The sequence below is a fragment of the Myotis lucifugus genome, unplaced genomic scaffold, assembly GCF_000147115.1.
Source record: "Myotis lucifugus unplaced genomic scaffold, Myoluc2.0 scaffold_510, whole genome shotgun sequence".
NCBI lineage: Eukaryota > Metazoa > Chordata > Mammalia > Chiroptera > Vespertilionidae > Myotis > Myotis lucifugus.
The window spans coordinates 417527-431335 of NW_005871558.1; the positions used below are offsets into that span (position 1 = coordinate 417527).

The 13809-nt window shown below is 48.0% G+C and overlaps 1 protein-coding gene across 8 annotated transcripts in view; it reads left to right on the forward strand.

The window, feature by feature from the left end:
* The window catches only part of CDC42BPA (CDC42 binding protein kinase alpha), a 178469-nt gene extending 167199 nt beyond the window's left edge, over positions 1–11270 (forward strand). For 5 of the 8 annotated variants that reach the window (XM_023745028.1, XM_023745035.1, XM_023745033.1 and 2 more), the window contains 2 exons: positions 9347–9464; positions 11140–11270. In XM_023745028.1, coding sequence (XP_023600796.1) covers positions 9347–9464; positions 11140–11255 — 234 coding nt within the window. In that variant the 3' untranslated portion in view covers positions 11256–11270. Of the gene's footprint in view, positions 1–9346; positions 9465–10221; positions 10273–10356; positions 10379–11101 lie in introns of those variants that run through there. The other 3 variants (XM_023745032.1, XM_023745031.1, XM_023745034.1) reach the window with 3 other exon arrangements.
* The last annotated feature ends 2539 nt before the right edge of the window (positions 11271–13809 follow it).

Here is a 13809-nt window from a genome sequence, read left to right on the forward strand (position 1 = left end):
ATATATGCCGGGCTTTTTGTCCCAGCATTCAAGAAGGGGTCAGGAATCTGAGAAGCGGCCGTGCGTAGATGTTAAATAAAAGTCCAGAGACTAATAAAGAGTCCCGAAACGAAAAACATTTTGAAAGGCATTGGGGTCAGAGGAGCTTAGTTAGCTAAAGGCGCTAAGTTCTAAGATCTTAAGTCTAAGACAGGGGTGGGCAAACTTTTTGACTCAAGGGCCACAATGGGTTCTTAAACTGGACCGGAGGGCCGGAACAAAAGCATGGAAGGAGTGTTTGTGTAAAGAGTCCGGAGACGAAAGACAAACATCATTACATAAAAGGGTACGGTCTTTTTTTTTTTTTTAGTTTTATTCATTTCAAACGGGCCGGATCCGGCCCGCGGGCCGTAGTTTGCCCACGGCTGATCTAAGGCCTTGTCCTGAGGCGAGGCAGAGATAGGCACTTCAGAGGGTCAGGGTTTGGTAGAGTCCATTGTCAGAATGGGGGAATTAGCCTACAGCTGTTCAGGTGTTTGGCCAATAGGAGGCAATAACATGTAGATTACGATGCCCTTTAACTGTCTGGCAGCCACAATCAGTTTCCTATTCAGGTTTGGGGAAATGCCTTTAGCCATTCCCAACAGGTGACTACATGTGTGACTCAACCCTGTTGAGTCCCCAAGTCTCATCAACCTTTTGATGAAACTCTTGAAATTATGACCTGCTGGAATTGGTTCCTGGCAGCATATATTAGGATAATGAGGAAATGTTTATCACAATGTGTCTCAGTATATGTGAGATGCATGACAGCATACCCGATGAGAAAAATATAAAATTTAGCCATCTGTCAAACACCAGAGACATCAAGTTTCTGTGTAGTTGCATAAGCTATAAACTTGTCCCACACCTAGATTTCCTTCGTTGGTAAAATAAGCTCCCGCTTTGAAGAGGTTCCTACCAGGATTCAGAACTTGGTGACCAAATCACTCAGACTTCATTATGTTTTAGCGATTTGGTGCAGATGCTGGCTCTCCCCACCCCGAGGACCACACGGGCTTGGTCTTTAAAGGTCACACCTGTCATCTGATGGTGAAATTTTAAAAAGTGCCACATGGGAAAACGATTTTTTTTAACAGCATTAAGATTGGATTCTTGGACCTATTGTGTTGAAATTAAGTCTATTAGTGCGCTCCACTTACACTTAACATTCCAGTCTCCGAGTGCTCTCTGCACACTATTGAAACTTTAGCATGACCTGTTGTCAGTGGTGATAGCATCTAGATCTGGCACAGAATTTTAAGCATAATTTATAGACTGTGGCAATTTGGGAGACGATTTGTGAACTGTGACCCACAGCTCTTGCTAAGGAAATCTTAACTATCCACATTACTAACTCGATGGTCATAGCAGATGTGAACGTCACTGCCGGGAAAATGATAGGTAATATAATTTAATGTGCAGTCAGGTTTTTTAAAAATAAAAAATGAAGGCTTTATAGGTAGTTTTGCATTTATTTCATGGGAGGAACAAAAAATGTGCATTCATTTGAGTCCAAGTTCCTCATTGTAAATATCCCAATTAACCAGGTGGTCTGCTTATGAATGAAAGTGACATTCTCATAAGACATTATGCGGTTACACTAATATTCCTTCCTTTGCATGCAAATCATTCATAATAGTCATTTATCCTTTTGGAATGGGGCTTTCATTAGCTGTGCTGGTTAATGTAAATAAACTACAAAAAGAGTGCAGCTAATCTTGACATAGTAATTAAAAATAGAAAATGTAAGGCTGAACATAAATATTGGGCATAAATAGAGGCTGAGTCTACATATTAAACTGTTATATTTAAATGCTATACTATTTTTTCAGCTTTTGCCTGGGACTGAGATTTCAGATTCTCTCCTTTTCCCATCCTGAACATTTGCTTAAAGGCCTGTCTGGTTTCCCTTTATTCCCAGAAGGAAATTTATCAGCCATACAGCACAAAGCCTCTGTCGTTTTCCCTATGGAAGTTACCTTGCCACGTACAAAGTACCTTAAGAGAATTTTTAAATTATGATACAGTTGAAATGTGAATATATTTATAGCTTCTGTATGATTGATGAAGTGTTATATACTATTTTAATGAAACTTTTTGAAATGTAGATAGTAAATAGTTTTTCAACACCTGATATATAGTTAGCATTATGGAGAGATAAAAGGATATAAATTTTGAACATATACATATATGATGCAAAGCAAATACAAAATTATTTCAGCAGTTAACAAGGCTTTAATGGGTATTGTTCTTTTAAAATTAAATGTTCTTTCACTTTTACTTCATTGTAGTGCACAAAAAAGAATACAGTTTTTATATCATGTACTAGAGGTCTGGTGCACAAAAATTTGTGCACTCAGGGGGGTCCCTCAGCCCAGCCTGTGCCCTCTCGCAGTCTGGGACCCCTTGGGGGATGTCCACCTGCTGGCTTAGGCCCGCTCCCTGGGGGGGGATCGGGCCTAAGCTAGCAGTCAAACATCCCTCTGGCAGCCCAGGAGCCCTTGGGGATGTCCACTTGCCAGCGAGGAGCAGGCCTAAGCTGCAGTCAGACATCCTTAGCGCTGCTGAGGAGGCTAGAGAAGCTCCCACCAACACCGCTGTGCTGGCAACCATCAGCCTGGCTTGTGGCTGAGCAGAGCTCCCCCTGTGGGAGCGCACTGACCACCAGGGGGCATTGAGTGTGTGCCCCCTGGTGGTCAGTGTGTGTCATAGTGACCAGTCATTCCCAGTTCTGCTGTTAGGGTCAATTTGCATATTACTCTTTTATTATATAGGATAGAGGCCTGGTGCACAGGTGGGGGCTGGCTGGTTTGCCCTAAAGGGTGTCCCAGATCAGGGTGGGGGTCCCCACTGGGGTGCCTGGCCAGCCTGGGTGAGGGGCTGATGGCTGTTTGCAGGCTGGTCAAGCCCCCCATTGGGCACCCTCACCCCATCGGGGTGTGGCCAGCCTGGGTGAGGGGCTGAGGGCCATTTTCAGGCTGCCCACACCCCCTTTAGGGTGGGGGTCCCCACTGGGGTGCCTGGCCAGCCTGGGTGAGGGGCTGATGGCTGTTTGCAGGCTGGTCAAGCCCCCCAGTGGGGACCCTCACCCCATAGGAGTGTGGCCAGCCTGGGTGAGGGGCTGAGGGCTGTTTGCAGGCTGGCCACACCCCCTTCAGGGTGGGGGTCCCTACTGGGGTGCCTGGGTGAGGGGCTGGGGGCGGTTTTCAGGCTGGCCACGGCCGCGGGCTGGAAGCAGGTATCTGGGATTTATTTATCTTCTATAATAGAAACTTTGTTGCCTTGACCAGAGCCCAGGGCTGGCCAGAGCAGGCGGGAAGCTTGGCTTCCTCCATCGCCGGGGGCAACCCAAGCCTCCTGCTTGCTCCAACTCTGTGGCCGTCACCATCTTTGTGATGGAGTGATGGTTAATTTGCATAATACTCTTTTATTAGCTAGGGTTCCAACAACATAGCAAGAAGAAAATCTTTTAATAAAGTCTATTATATCCCACATATTACAGTATCTTCTTTAAGGTGAAATAGTTTTAGGATTTAATAAAATGTTTCTGTTTGGTATTTTTCTACCAAGAAGTGAAAAATCAATTTGCTGATGTTCCAGAGTTCTTTGACTTCATACACAGTATGAAGACCTGAATTAGCCCACTGACAATAAGTGTCAGGTTGCGAACATCGTAAGAACTTCTCTATCAGAGCATCCCCCTTTCTCTCCCTTTCCCACTGAAAAGAAGTCTCTGTTTTATTTTTTGTTCCAAGTAAAGTCCAGGCAAATCAAGTTCAGAGAGCATTTCCCAAAGGTTCGTCCCCACGTGACGTCATGACACGTGCCTTCTGTGCTGGCTGCCCGCTCCCGCAGCCCACGTGATTTTCAGTGTTTGTGGTCACTGAGTTCACTAACCCGTGACCACCTCGCGGATTCTTTATGTCACTAACACGAGTGACTTTCCCCCGGCAGTTTTTCCTGTCCCTCCATTCCTCTCATGCCTTCCTACCGCGTAGCACTGTTGTGTTTCTAGGACAAGAAGCTGGTGCACATTTTTGAAACCTGCTCACCTGTATGTGCAGTATTCATTAAAGGTTGTGTGTGTGTGAATTCCTGTTTTTACAGTCAGGTCTTACTTTATTTTCACCTGACTTTCTTCATTTCACTAGCAGAGGACATTCAAGCTGGGCTTTTCATAGGCGTCCATTTCACACAAGCAAATATTTCTGGATATACTGTCTACCCAGAACACGCTTGTCTTGGGGTAGACATTGGTAAACAAAACAAGAATATGCATGTGTGGGAAACATAACAATATGAATGCCTGTATCCCTACTTATTGAGAAGCTTGTATACTTTATTATTCTCAGAATTTAGTATGTTCTTTCTACTGAAATGGGAGTTCATTAATACCTATATTAATGAACTATTTCCAAACATAAAGTTGAATTAAATTAATCTAACGTTAACATATATAAGAAGAGTTTTTAAATACCACAGCTACACATTGTCATCCGAGCAAAGAGCATGTACCCAGACATTTTTACGTTTTTCTTATTCAAGTCAGTATTGCTTCCCTGTGAAGTGCGTACATGCTTAGGGAGTTTATTGGATGTCTTTGGCAGGTTAATTCTGCTTCTTTTGTAACAAAGTGATACTGAAAAGGGGCTGTTTGCCTTATGGATGTGGAAGAGGTAGTAAGGGTGAGAGAGTCATTTATTTTTCTTTCACCTCCTGTATCAGATGTGAACCTTTCACATGTTCCTTCTGAGCCCGGAGAATACAGGCAGCTGATATAACATAGCATATGTGCCTGAGAAGTACCTGCTGTGTTCGGTTTCTTGAATCTTTTTTGTCAATTACCTTTTTTCATCAGTGGATACTGGTAATAAACAACAAATTTGTCTCCAATTGAATACAAGAATAATTTTACCTCTACTAGCTGTATTTTTCTTAGCCTTTTACCCATTTCTAAAGTTACTAGTAAATAAAATTTTTAGCTCAGTGACCTCTGAGAGCTTTAAGAAGTAATTTTGCCTCTTAAAATCAAAGTTACATTTATATCAATAGTTGTTGTTGTTTTCTTTTTGGAAGTAACCTGAGAAAGTATTGATTTCACTCCCATTTCTAAATTTAAAACAATGTCCTATGTAGGAGCCTTTCTTTTAAGCCCACATAATTCATCAGATTCTTTTTAAACAACGGAAGCTTATCTCAGTTCCCATCAGTGTTCTCTGCAGCAAGTCATCCAGCCTTTGCCTAAAGTTAAGGGATTGTAGGATGTTTCTGGAAACAGTAGTACAAGAACTGAATCTTGACAATTCAGTTCGATAGGTGACTAGGTACTGAGTAACAGGCCCCGAATATTCAGAAGTTATTTTATCTGAAAACTAGGGTCCTGGACTTCCAGCGCGTGTTTCTGTACCTTCAGCTTTACATTATTTCTGTTAACACACCTGAACGTTTAAGGGACGATTTTTCCCTTGTTAAACCCATTCTTCTGGGTATGTAAATGGAGATAAGCTTGGGCTACTTAAGGATAAACCAATAATTAGTATATCCCACAGTTACTCTTTTTATAATAAGACAATAAGATCAGTAAAAGCAAACTCATGCCACAAATCTAGAATGACCAGGAAATGGTTTTGGGTTTCTAAAGACATGTTTCCTGATCTTTTTAGGTTTGTGATATGAGTTTGCTATTACTGATCTTATTTTCCTTTAATAAAGTAGTAACTGTGGAATGATGTTTGTTTCATTGCGTTGTACACTTGAAACCTGTATGGTTTTGCAAACCATCATCACCCCAATAAATTCAACTTTTAAAACAAAAAAAGAAAAGAGACCGTTTCATAATACTATGGTCAGAGGCTGGTTGTCGGTTCACTCGTTCTTTTGTTGTTTCTTGCTTTTTCTATCCTAATGTTTTTGGTAGGTTTGGCCACGTAAGAAAATGCGGGCGTGACTTCTGACAGTGCCCTGTGACTGGAAGTCCAGTGTTCACTCGACGTAGCGATAGCAATAGAAGAGAACAGTTTCTTTCATAAGGTGGAGGGTTCGTTTGCAAATCAGCAATTTAATACCTGGTGCAAGATAATTACAAAATGTAACTCCACGGCCTAGAAATGTTTCACTAAAGATTCATTTCTATGCGAGGCACTTGCTTCATTTTTCCTACATGCACGTTTTCTGAAATGTCACATGTAACCAGTGGCTCCATTTCATCACCTTATCACCGTTTTCTCCTCTCTGTTTTGGTAGCCAGGCTTCCCCTATCCATCCCCTCATCATCACTCCGGTCTGATCTCCTCTCCGATCAACTTTGAGCACATCTATCACATGACCGTTAATTCTGCTGAAAAGTTTCTCTTTCCTGATTCCGTAAACGCTGCGCATTCCCCGTCTCTGCGCTCTGTCCCCGGTACACCCAGCTTTATGGCTCTGAGGGTACGAACAAGCTGCTGAGTCGGGTGTTAACTCACTAACCTGTGGGCTCTCCTCTGCCTGCTCCTGAGCGCCGCCCTGGCGGCCATTCACACCTCACCCTCACCCTCCTCTTTCTCCTCCTCCTCCTCCTCCTTGTCTTCAAGTTCCACTTTGTTTCTTCTTTTAAAGAGAAAGATGAGGACAGGGAGGATGTCAATTTTATTTTTGAAACTATTAGAGGTTTTTGTATGTTTAATAACACATTTCCCATCGTGGTATTTTCCATTACAGATACCATGATAAGAAATAGCCCCCAAGTGGGTCCTTACTCTGTTAAAAACAAAAGAGGGGTCCCAGGATTTCGGAATTTTTCGTAGCTCATTCGGAGAAGTGTTTTGTATTAAAGTCTGTGGTAGGGCCTATCCTCAGGCCTCCTCTCTACAATAATTCCCTCCGGCTTAAAAATCTCCAAGCAGTATTCATGAACCACAGGGAAAACCACAAGGAAAAGGTGGTCTTGCTAATCTTCAAGTTGCTGGCGTGCCTTTAACTCCAGCCGGGATCCCGGATAAGCGCTAAATCAGAGAAGAAACACCAGCTGTGCAGCCTCTGAAGGCTGACCGTGCCCTGCTGTCCGGCTGGCCAGCCACTGGGCCTCGGTCTTGCTACCGGTGGCTTCACAGTGGAGGGCAGGCGGCACTGACGCTGGATACCCACATGCCCACCAAGAAGTCCATGCTGTACCACAGCTGCAGGGGGCGTTTCTCAAGTTAGTTTTTGTGTTTCTTGTGGGTTTTTTGATTAACTCTCACCCAAGGATATTTTCCATTGATTTTTAGAGAGTGGAAGGGAGAGAGAAAGAGAGAAACATCGATGTGAAAGAGACACATCGATTGGTTGCCTCCTGCATGCACCCTGACCAGGGTGGGGAACCTGTAAGCAAGGTACGTGCCCTTAACCAGAATCGAACCTGGGACCCTTCAGTCCACAGGCCAATGTCCTATCCACTGAGCCAAACTGGCTAAGGCTCTCAAGTTAGTTTTACAGATAAAATATTTGGATCATATCATGCAGACCCATTTTCTGTAGTGCCCTCTGGCTTAGGTAAATCATAGCATTAACTTGTTATTTGTATGCATAGGAAGTTAATTTTCCAATAGGAAAACTAGCTATGGGGTGAGAAGTTCATTTTCCTACTTTTCATCTGTATTATAAATAAATGTCATTGTTCTTTTTTTACATTTTTTTTATTGATTTTTTTACAGAGAGGAAGTGAGAGAAATAGAGAGTTAGAAACATCAGTGAGTGAGAAACATCGATCAGCTGCCTCCTGCACAACCCCCACTGGGGATGTGCCCGCAACCCAGGTACATGCCCTTGACCGGAATCGAACCCGGGACCCTTCAGTCCACAGGCTGACGCTCTATCCACTGAGCCAAACCTGTCAGGGTGAAATGTCATTGTTCTTGACCTTAAACTATGTCATTTAAGTCTCTTATTTAAAATAAGATGACTTATGATAAAGTAAACCTTAGTGTGGAAACAGATGCAGGGAATGGGTTCTAGGAGAATGTTGTATAAATCAGTCAATTTCTCATATAAAAGATGGCGGGAATATTGCTTAAGTTGGTCATTTATAAATAGAAACATTGCTGCCTGGAACGCTCACCAAGCCTTAAAGTGCCAGTGGGTTCGGCTTCGTATCACTCTATAATGAAGCCGACCTCTAGCTGATGGATGAGAAACTGTTGGGCTGGTGTTGCTTTTTTAACAAAACGTATCTTCTGTGTATCATCCCTTTATTATTTCAACATCCAGTGTTACTACAGCACCAGCGCACTTCCATGGGCTTAATGTCTGCCATGGATTCCAGGGCGGTTTGTTTATAGAAAAGGCACCACCAGGTTGGTAGCAGAGGCCAGGAAAGTGAGGGTGGAGGCGGAGGCGGGCGTCCCACCTCTTCTCCTTCCCTTCCCGCGCCAGAGGGCTGCTCCTGGGTGGTGAATGGTGAAACATCAGCACTGACTGTTAACGTTCAGAATTCTTTCATTTCTTAGAGAAAGAAGGTAAAGCATTTGCTTTAGACAAATAACACTAAGAATTACATGGACTTTGCAACTTTGATATATGGACCAAAGTGGCTGGGGTGACTTTGGGGCCAGCTGCCCGCCACCTTCCAGTGAGTGTGGTTTTGCAGTGTCGGTTCCGGTTCCCCAGGCCGCAGGGGAGCCCCGGGCTGCGGTACTTGTTCTTTCCAACCGCCTGTCGGTGTCAGCCTGACGCCCCTTCTGGGCTGAAAAGGTTGGGTCCCCAAGGAGGCCACCCCCTCTCTGGTGTGTGTGACTCCATCACTCCCTTTTCCTACCTTGGACACCAAAATCATTCACTAATCAGATGGAAAACTTCTCAAACCAGCATTCCCTGGCTCAGTCCCTCCACCGGGGCTGTGGTGATTGCGAGCGCCGTTCACGACCCGGTGCTGCTCGGATGTGGGGCTGAGATGCCAGGACAGGACGGGACGTGCAGAGGCAAATGGCAGTTTGGTGTCGCCCCAGAGAAACATTTGCCCAAAAGAATCTGCTAACTGATTTTCCTCCGGATGGGCTTATTCAGCTGTTGATACGGGCCGCGTGCGCAGTGGACGCCTTGTCCACCTGCCTGCAATGTCCATGTAATTCGGCCGCTTCTAACCGTGGAGCCGCCGCTGCTCTCCCAGCGGCAGAAGCCACCTATTTGTCATGAGTGTCCCCTAGGCAGTGCGCACCCCCGCGGCAGCCGGGCTGGGTTAGTCTCCGTGGGCAGAGGGTCTGCAGCTGGTCAGGATCATTTCATGTCTGGACATTGTAGTGACAGGCAGACGTTCTGCAGAAAGTGGGCTTCTCTCTGGCTGAAGAACTTTTCTTTCTCTTTTGTTTAGAACCCTCGGCCTCAGGAAAGCCGGACCGTGTTCAGCGGCTCAGTCAGTATTCCCTCCATCACCAAGTCCCGCCCCGAGCCCGGCCGCTCCATGAGCGCCAGCAGCGGCCTGTCGGCAAGTAAGTGGCCCGCGGCCGCGCCTGTGCCCCTGCTGCCCCTGCACACCCCGTGGGCCCCGTGCAGCCCTGCACACCCCGTGCAGCCCTGCTCCCCACGTGGGCCCCGTGCAGCCCCTGCTCACCCCGTGCAGCCCCTGCTCACCCTGCGGGCCCCGTGCAGCCCCTGCTCACCCCGTGCAGCCCCTGCTCACCCTGCGGGCCCCGTGCAGCCCCTGCTCACCCCGTGCAGCCCTGCACACCCCGCGGGCCCCGTGCAGCCCCTGCTCACCCCGTGCAGCCCTGCTCCCCACGTGGGCCCCCGTGCAGCCCCTGCACACCCCGTGCAGTCCGGGGCCCCCAGGCCCAGCCTGCTGCCCGTGCCGGCAAGCGCAGGGGTGAGCAGATAGCCTGGGTCCTTCTAGAGCTGCCGTCACCTCGGGACAGGCCGGGGCGCTGCCAAGCGTGCTACGGACGACTATACGGTGCCATGGCAGCCCCGGCAGCTGTCGGGATAAACTCGTACCAGGACAGTTAAGAAACCCACACGCCCTCCAGGATGTGGTCACGGGGGAGTCTTGTCGGATTAATTGCCGGCCAGCGTGGCTCCTGGTGGTGTTGGAAGTGACAGGAACTGGAGTGCAAGAGGTGGCAAGGGTCCACTCAGGCAGGGGCTGGGAGGAGGTGAGGCCTTTTTGAAAAACCCTCACCCAAGGATATATGTTTGAGTTTAGAGAGGGCTGGGAGAGAGAGAGATTGCCTCCTGTGCGCACCCGACCAGGCATCAGACCGCCACCGAGGCACGTGCCCTGATCAGGGTCAAACCTGCAACCTTTTGGTGCTGGGGAAGACCTCCAACCACTGAGCCCCCGGACCAGGGGGTAAGACTTTATTGTGCTTTTTATTTTTTAAACAGAATGGGAAGCCTTTGAGGAGTGGTGAGTAGGGAGGACCTCTATCCAGTTTGCTTCTTAGAAAGCGCTCCCGACGGGATGAGAGGGAGGCGGGACTGGAGGCACCTGAGGGGCTGGTAGAGCAGGCGGGGGCTGCGGGCCTGGGAACCGCCCAGGAGGCGAGGAGAGGAGGGGAGAGGAGCCGGCTCCAGCTCCGCTTCCCCGTGGAAACCCTGAGACTCTGACGTTAGTGTGGGAGGCGGCGGGAGGGGTTAGAGGTGCACCGGGTTCCTGCAGGGCCGGCCGGCCGCCTGGTGTGTCCCGCCGCTCCCCGGGGTTCGAGGGGCTGGCTCGTCCCTGCCTGTACGGCGTCCCTGGTAGGACAGACATGCGCCCTTTGGTCAACTCGGAGAAGGCTGGGGACAGGCTCAGGAACACACCCTTTTGCCCCAAAAGCAAGAGAAGATTCATCATTCGCCCCGCAGCTGTTTTGAAGGACCATGTGCACATGCGCTCCCGCTGGGCTGGGTGCCGGGCGGATCCTGCCAGCCAGGCGCCTCTCTCAAGGGCTCAGTTTGGTGCCAGCCTTTCGTTTTCCCTCTGGCCTGGGTCTCCTTCCTGTCCTTCTCGCAGACCCCAGCTCAGGGCTGCAGGGAGGGACGGCTCCGCCCAAGGGCAGCGCCTCAGCAGGGAGGGGACAGTGTCCGAAGGAAGAGATGGTTTATGGGAATGAAAGCGCCGGGATGCTGGAGCGGCTTCCTCCGAAAGGGGCTGCCCAGGGGGACCCCTGGCTGATTTCATTGCAGCTCCGTCCCCGGAGTTCACTTCACCTTTGGCGGCTCCTGGGTGCTGTGCGGGGATGGCCCTTGTAGCTTCTGATTCGGGGAAGGCCGTCCTTGGCCAGTGGCTGCTTCGCGCGTGAACGGGAACGTGAGTGCCCACGCCACCCGCACAGGCCGCGGCCCAGGCCAGCCACCCGGGGGCCGCTGACGCCAAGAGACCCGGACTGCGCTGCCTCAGGCCCACATTTAAAGCTGTTCAGTTGGAGCAGGTCGCTCCTTGTGTGGTGAAGGCCGTTTGCTCAGCCTCCTGCGGCCACTGGGCTCCCCCGTCGCTCGCTCGTGGCCCTGCAGACACTGGTTCCCGCCCTTCCTGCCGCGGACCAGACGCCCCGGGCTTCCCGCAGGCTCCCTCCGCCCCAGGGCTTCGGGATTGTGGTCACTAGGTGCACAGTCATGTTTTGACATTTTTATTGAATTCTTAATGTAAAACACTAAATTGGGGTTTGTTAAACCAGCGAGAAGTTGAAAGAATCACAATCTATATCTTATACAGAAACCTCAACATGGTCTTTTTTCTTTAATTCTTTATTGTTTAAAGTTTTACATAAGTCTCCTTTTTCCCCCATTGACTTCGCCCCGTCTCTCCCCAGCTCATGCCCTCACACTACCCCCCCCCCCGCCCCCGCCTTCCCTCTGAGGTTGGACAGTCTGTTCCATGCTTCTCTGTCTCTGGTTCTATTCTTGTTCATTAGTTTATGTTGTTCATTATAGTCCACAAATGAGTGAGATCATGTGATATGTATCTTTCTCCAACTGGCTTATTTCACTTAGCATAATGCTCTCCAGTTCCATCCATGCTGTTTGCGAATGGTAGGAGTTTCTTCTTTTTTACAGCAGCATAGTATTCCATCATGTAGATGTACCACAGTTTTCTAATCCACTCATCTGCTGATGGGCACGTAGGCTGTTTCCAGATCTTAGCTATGGTGAATTGTGCTGCTATGAACATAGGGGTGCATATGTCCTTTCTGATTGGTGTTTCTAGTTTCTTGGGATATATTCCTAGAAGTGGGATCACTGGGTCAAATGGGAGTTCCATTTTTAGTTTTTTGAGGAAACGCCATACTGTTCTCCACAGTGGCTGCACCAGTCTGCATTCCCACCAGCAGTGCAGGAGTGTTCCTTTTTCTCCTCATCCTTGCCAGCACTTGTCGTTTGTTGATTTGTTGATGATAGCCATTCTGACAGGTGTGAGATGGTACCTCATTGTAGTTTTGATTTGCATCTCTCGGATGATTACTGACTTTGAGCATGTTTTCATGTGTCTCTCGGCCTTCATACTGTATGTCTTTTTTCGAAAAGTAGCTACTTACGTCCTTTGCTAATTTTTTGATTGGATTGTTTATCTTCCTTTTGTTAAGTTGTATGAGTTCCCTGTAAATGTTGGAGATTAAACCCTTATCAAAGATAACATTGGCAAATATGTTTTCCCATGCAGAACGTATGCTCTCTTATTGTTTTGCTGATGGTTTCTTTCGCTGTACAGAAGCTTTTTATTTTGATGTAGTCCCATTTGTTTATTTTCTCCTTAGTTTACCTTGTCTTGGGAGCTGTATCGGTAAAGATATTGCTACAACAAATGTCTGCTATTTTGCTGCCTGTGGATTCTTCTAAGATTTTTAGGTTTCCTGTCTTAGTTTAAGTCCTTTATCCATGTTGAGTTTATTTTTGTGTATGGTGTAAGTTGGTGGTCTAGTTTCATTTTTTTGCATGTATCTGACCAAATTTCCCAGCACCATTTATTGAAGAGACTGTCTTGACTCCATTGTATGCTTTTGCCTCCTTTGTCAAATATTAATTGAGCATAATGGCTTGGGTCGATTTCTGGGTTCTCTGTTCGGTTTCATTGGTCTATATGTATGTTCTTGTGCCAGTACCAGGCAGTTTTGAGAGCTGTGGCTTTGTGGTACAGCTTGATACCTGGATTGTGATCCCTCCAATGTGGTTCTTCACCAGGGTCTTTTTTGACCAATGATCTTAATATTGAAGCACAGCAAAATTAAAACATTTTCTAAGTAAAAATTTAAAACTAATAGGGAATGCCCAGAGCTTCAAGTACTAACAGTAGCCCAGTGTTTCCCAGGGTTTCTGTCATCCCTCTCACCCTCTGAGTGGTGTTAGCCTCCCTCTGGCATATCCCAACTCTCAGAGCAAAATAGATGCTTTCAAGGGAACCCACCGCATCTGTGCTCTGGGCTCTTTGCCCTGAGAAGGAAGTTGCGTGTGTGCCTTTGTTCTGATGAGAATTCCCGGAGTGAAGGGCCAGTGATGCATCAGGGAAAGGTCCTGTTCCTCATCACTCAGCAGGCTTTTGATGCCCGTGTGTGCAGGCCCTGTGCTGGCCCTGGCGAGGCAGCGGCCACTCGTTAGAAGGGCAGGCACACGGACATAACAGCGCAGATGCTGTGAAAGCCGTGGCCAGGGGCTGGGGCTCCCGGCAGTGGGAGGGACGGATTCTGTGGGAATTGTCCAGCGAGGAGGGAAGAGGCCTGGGGGAGGCCAGGGCAGGGGACTGGGGGAGGGCAGGGCCTGGTGTGCTGCCCCCTTGCCAGGCGTCCCTGGTGCTCCCTGGAGCAGAGCAGCGTGTGAGGAGCTGGGCTCTGGGGCGAACTTGGAGCCACGGTCACGCAGCTG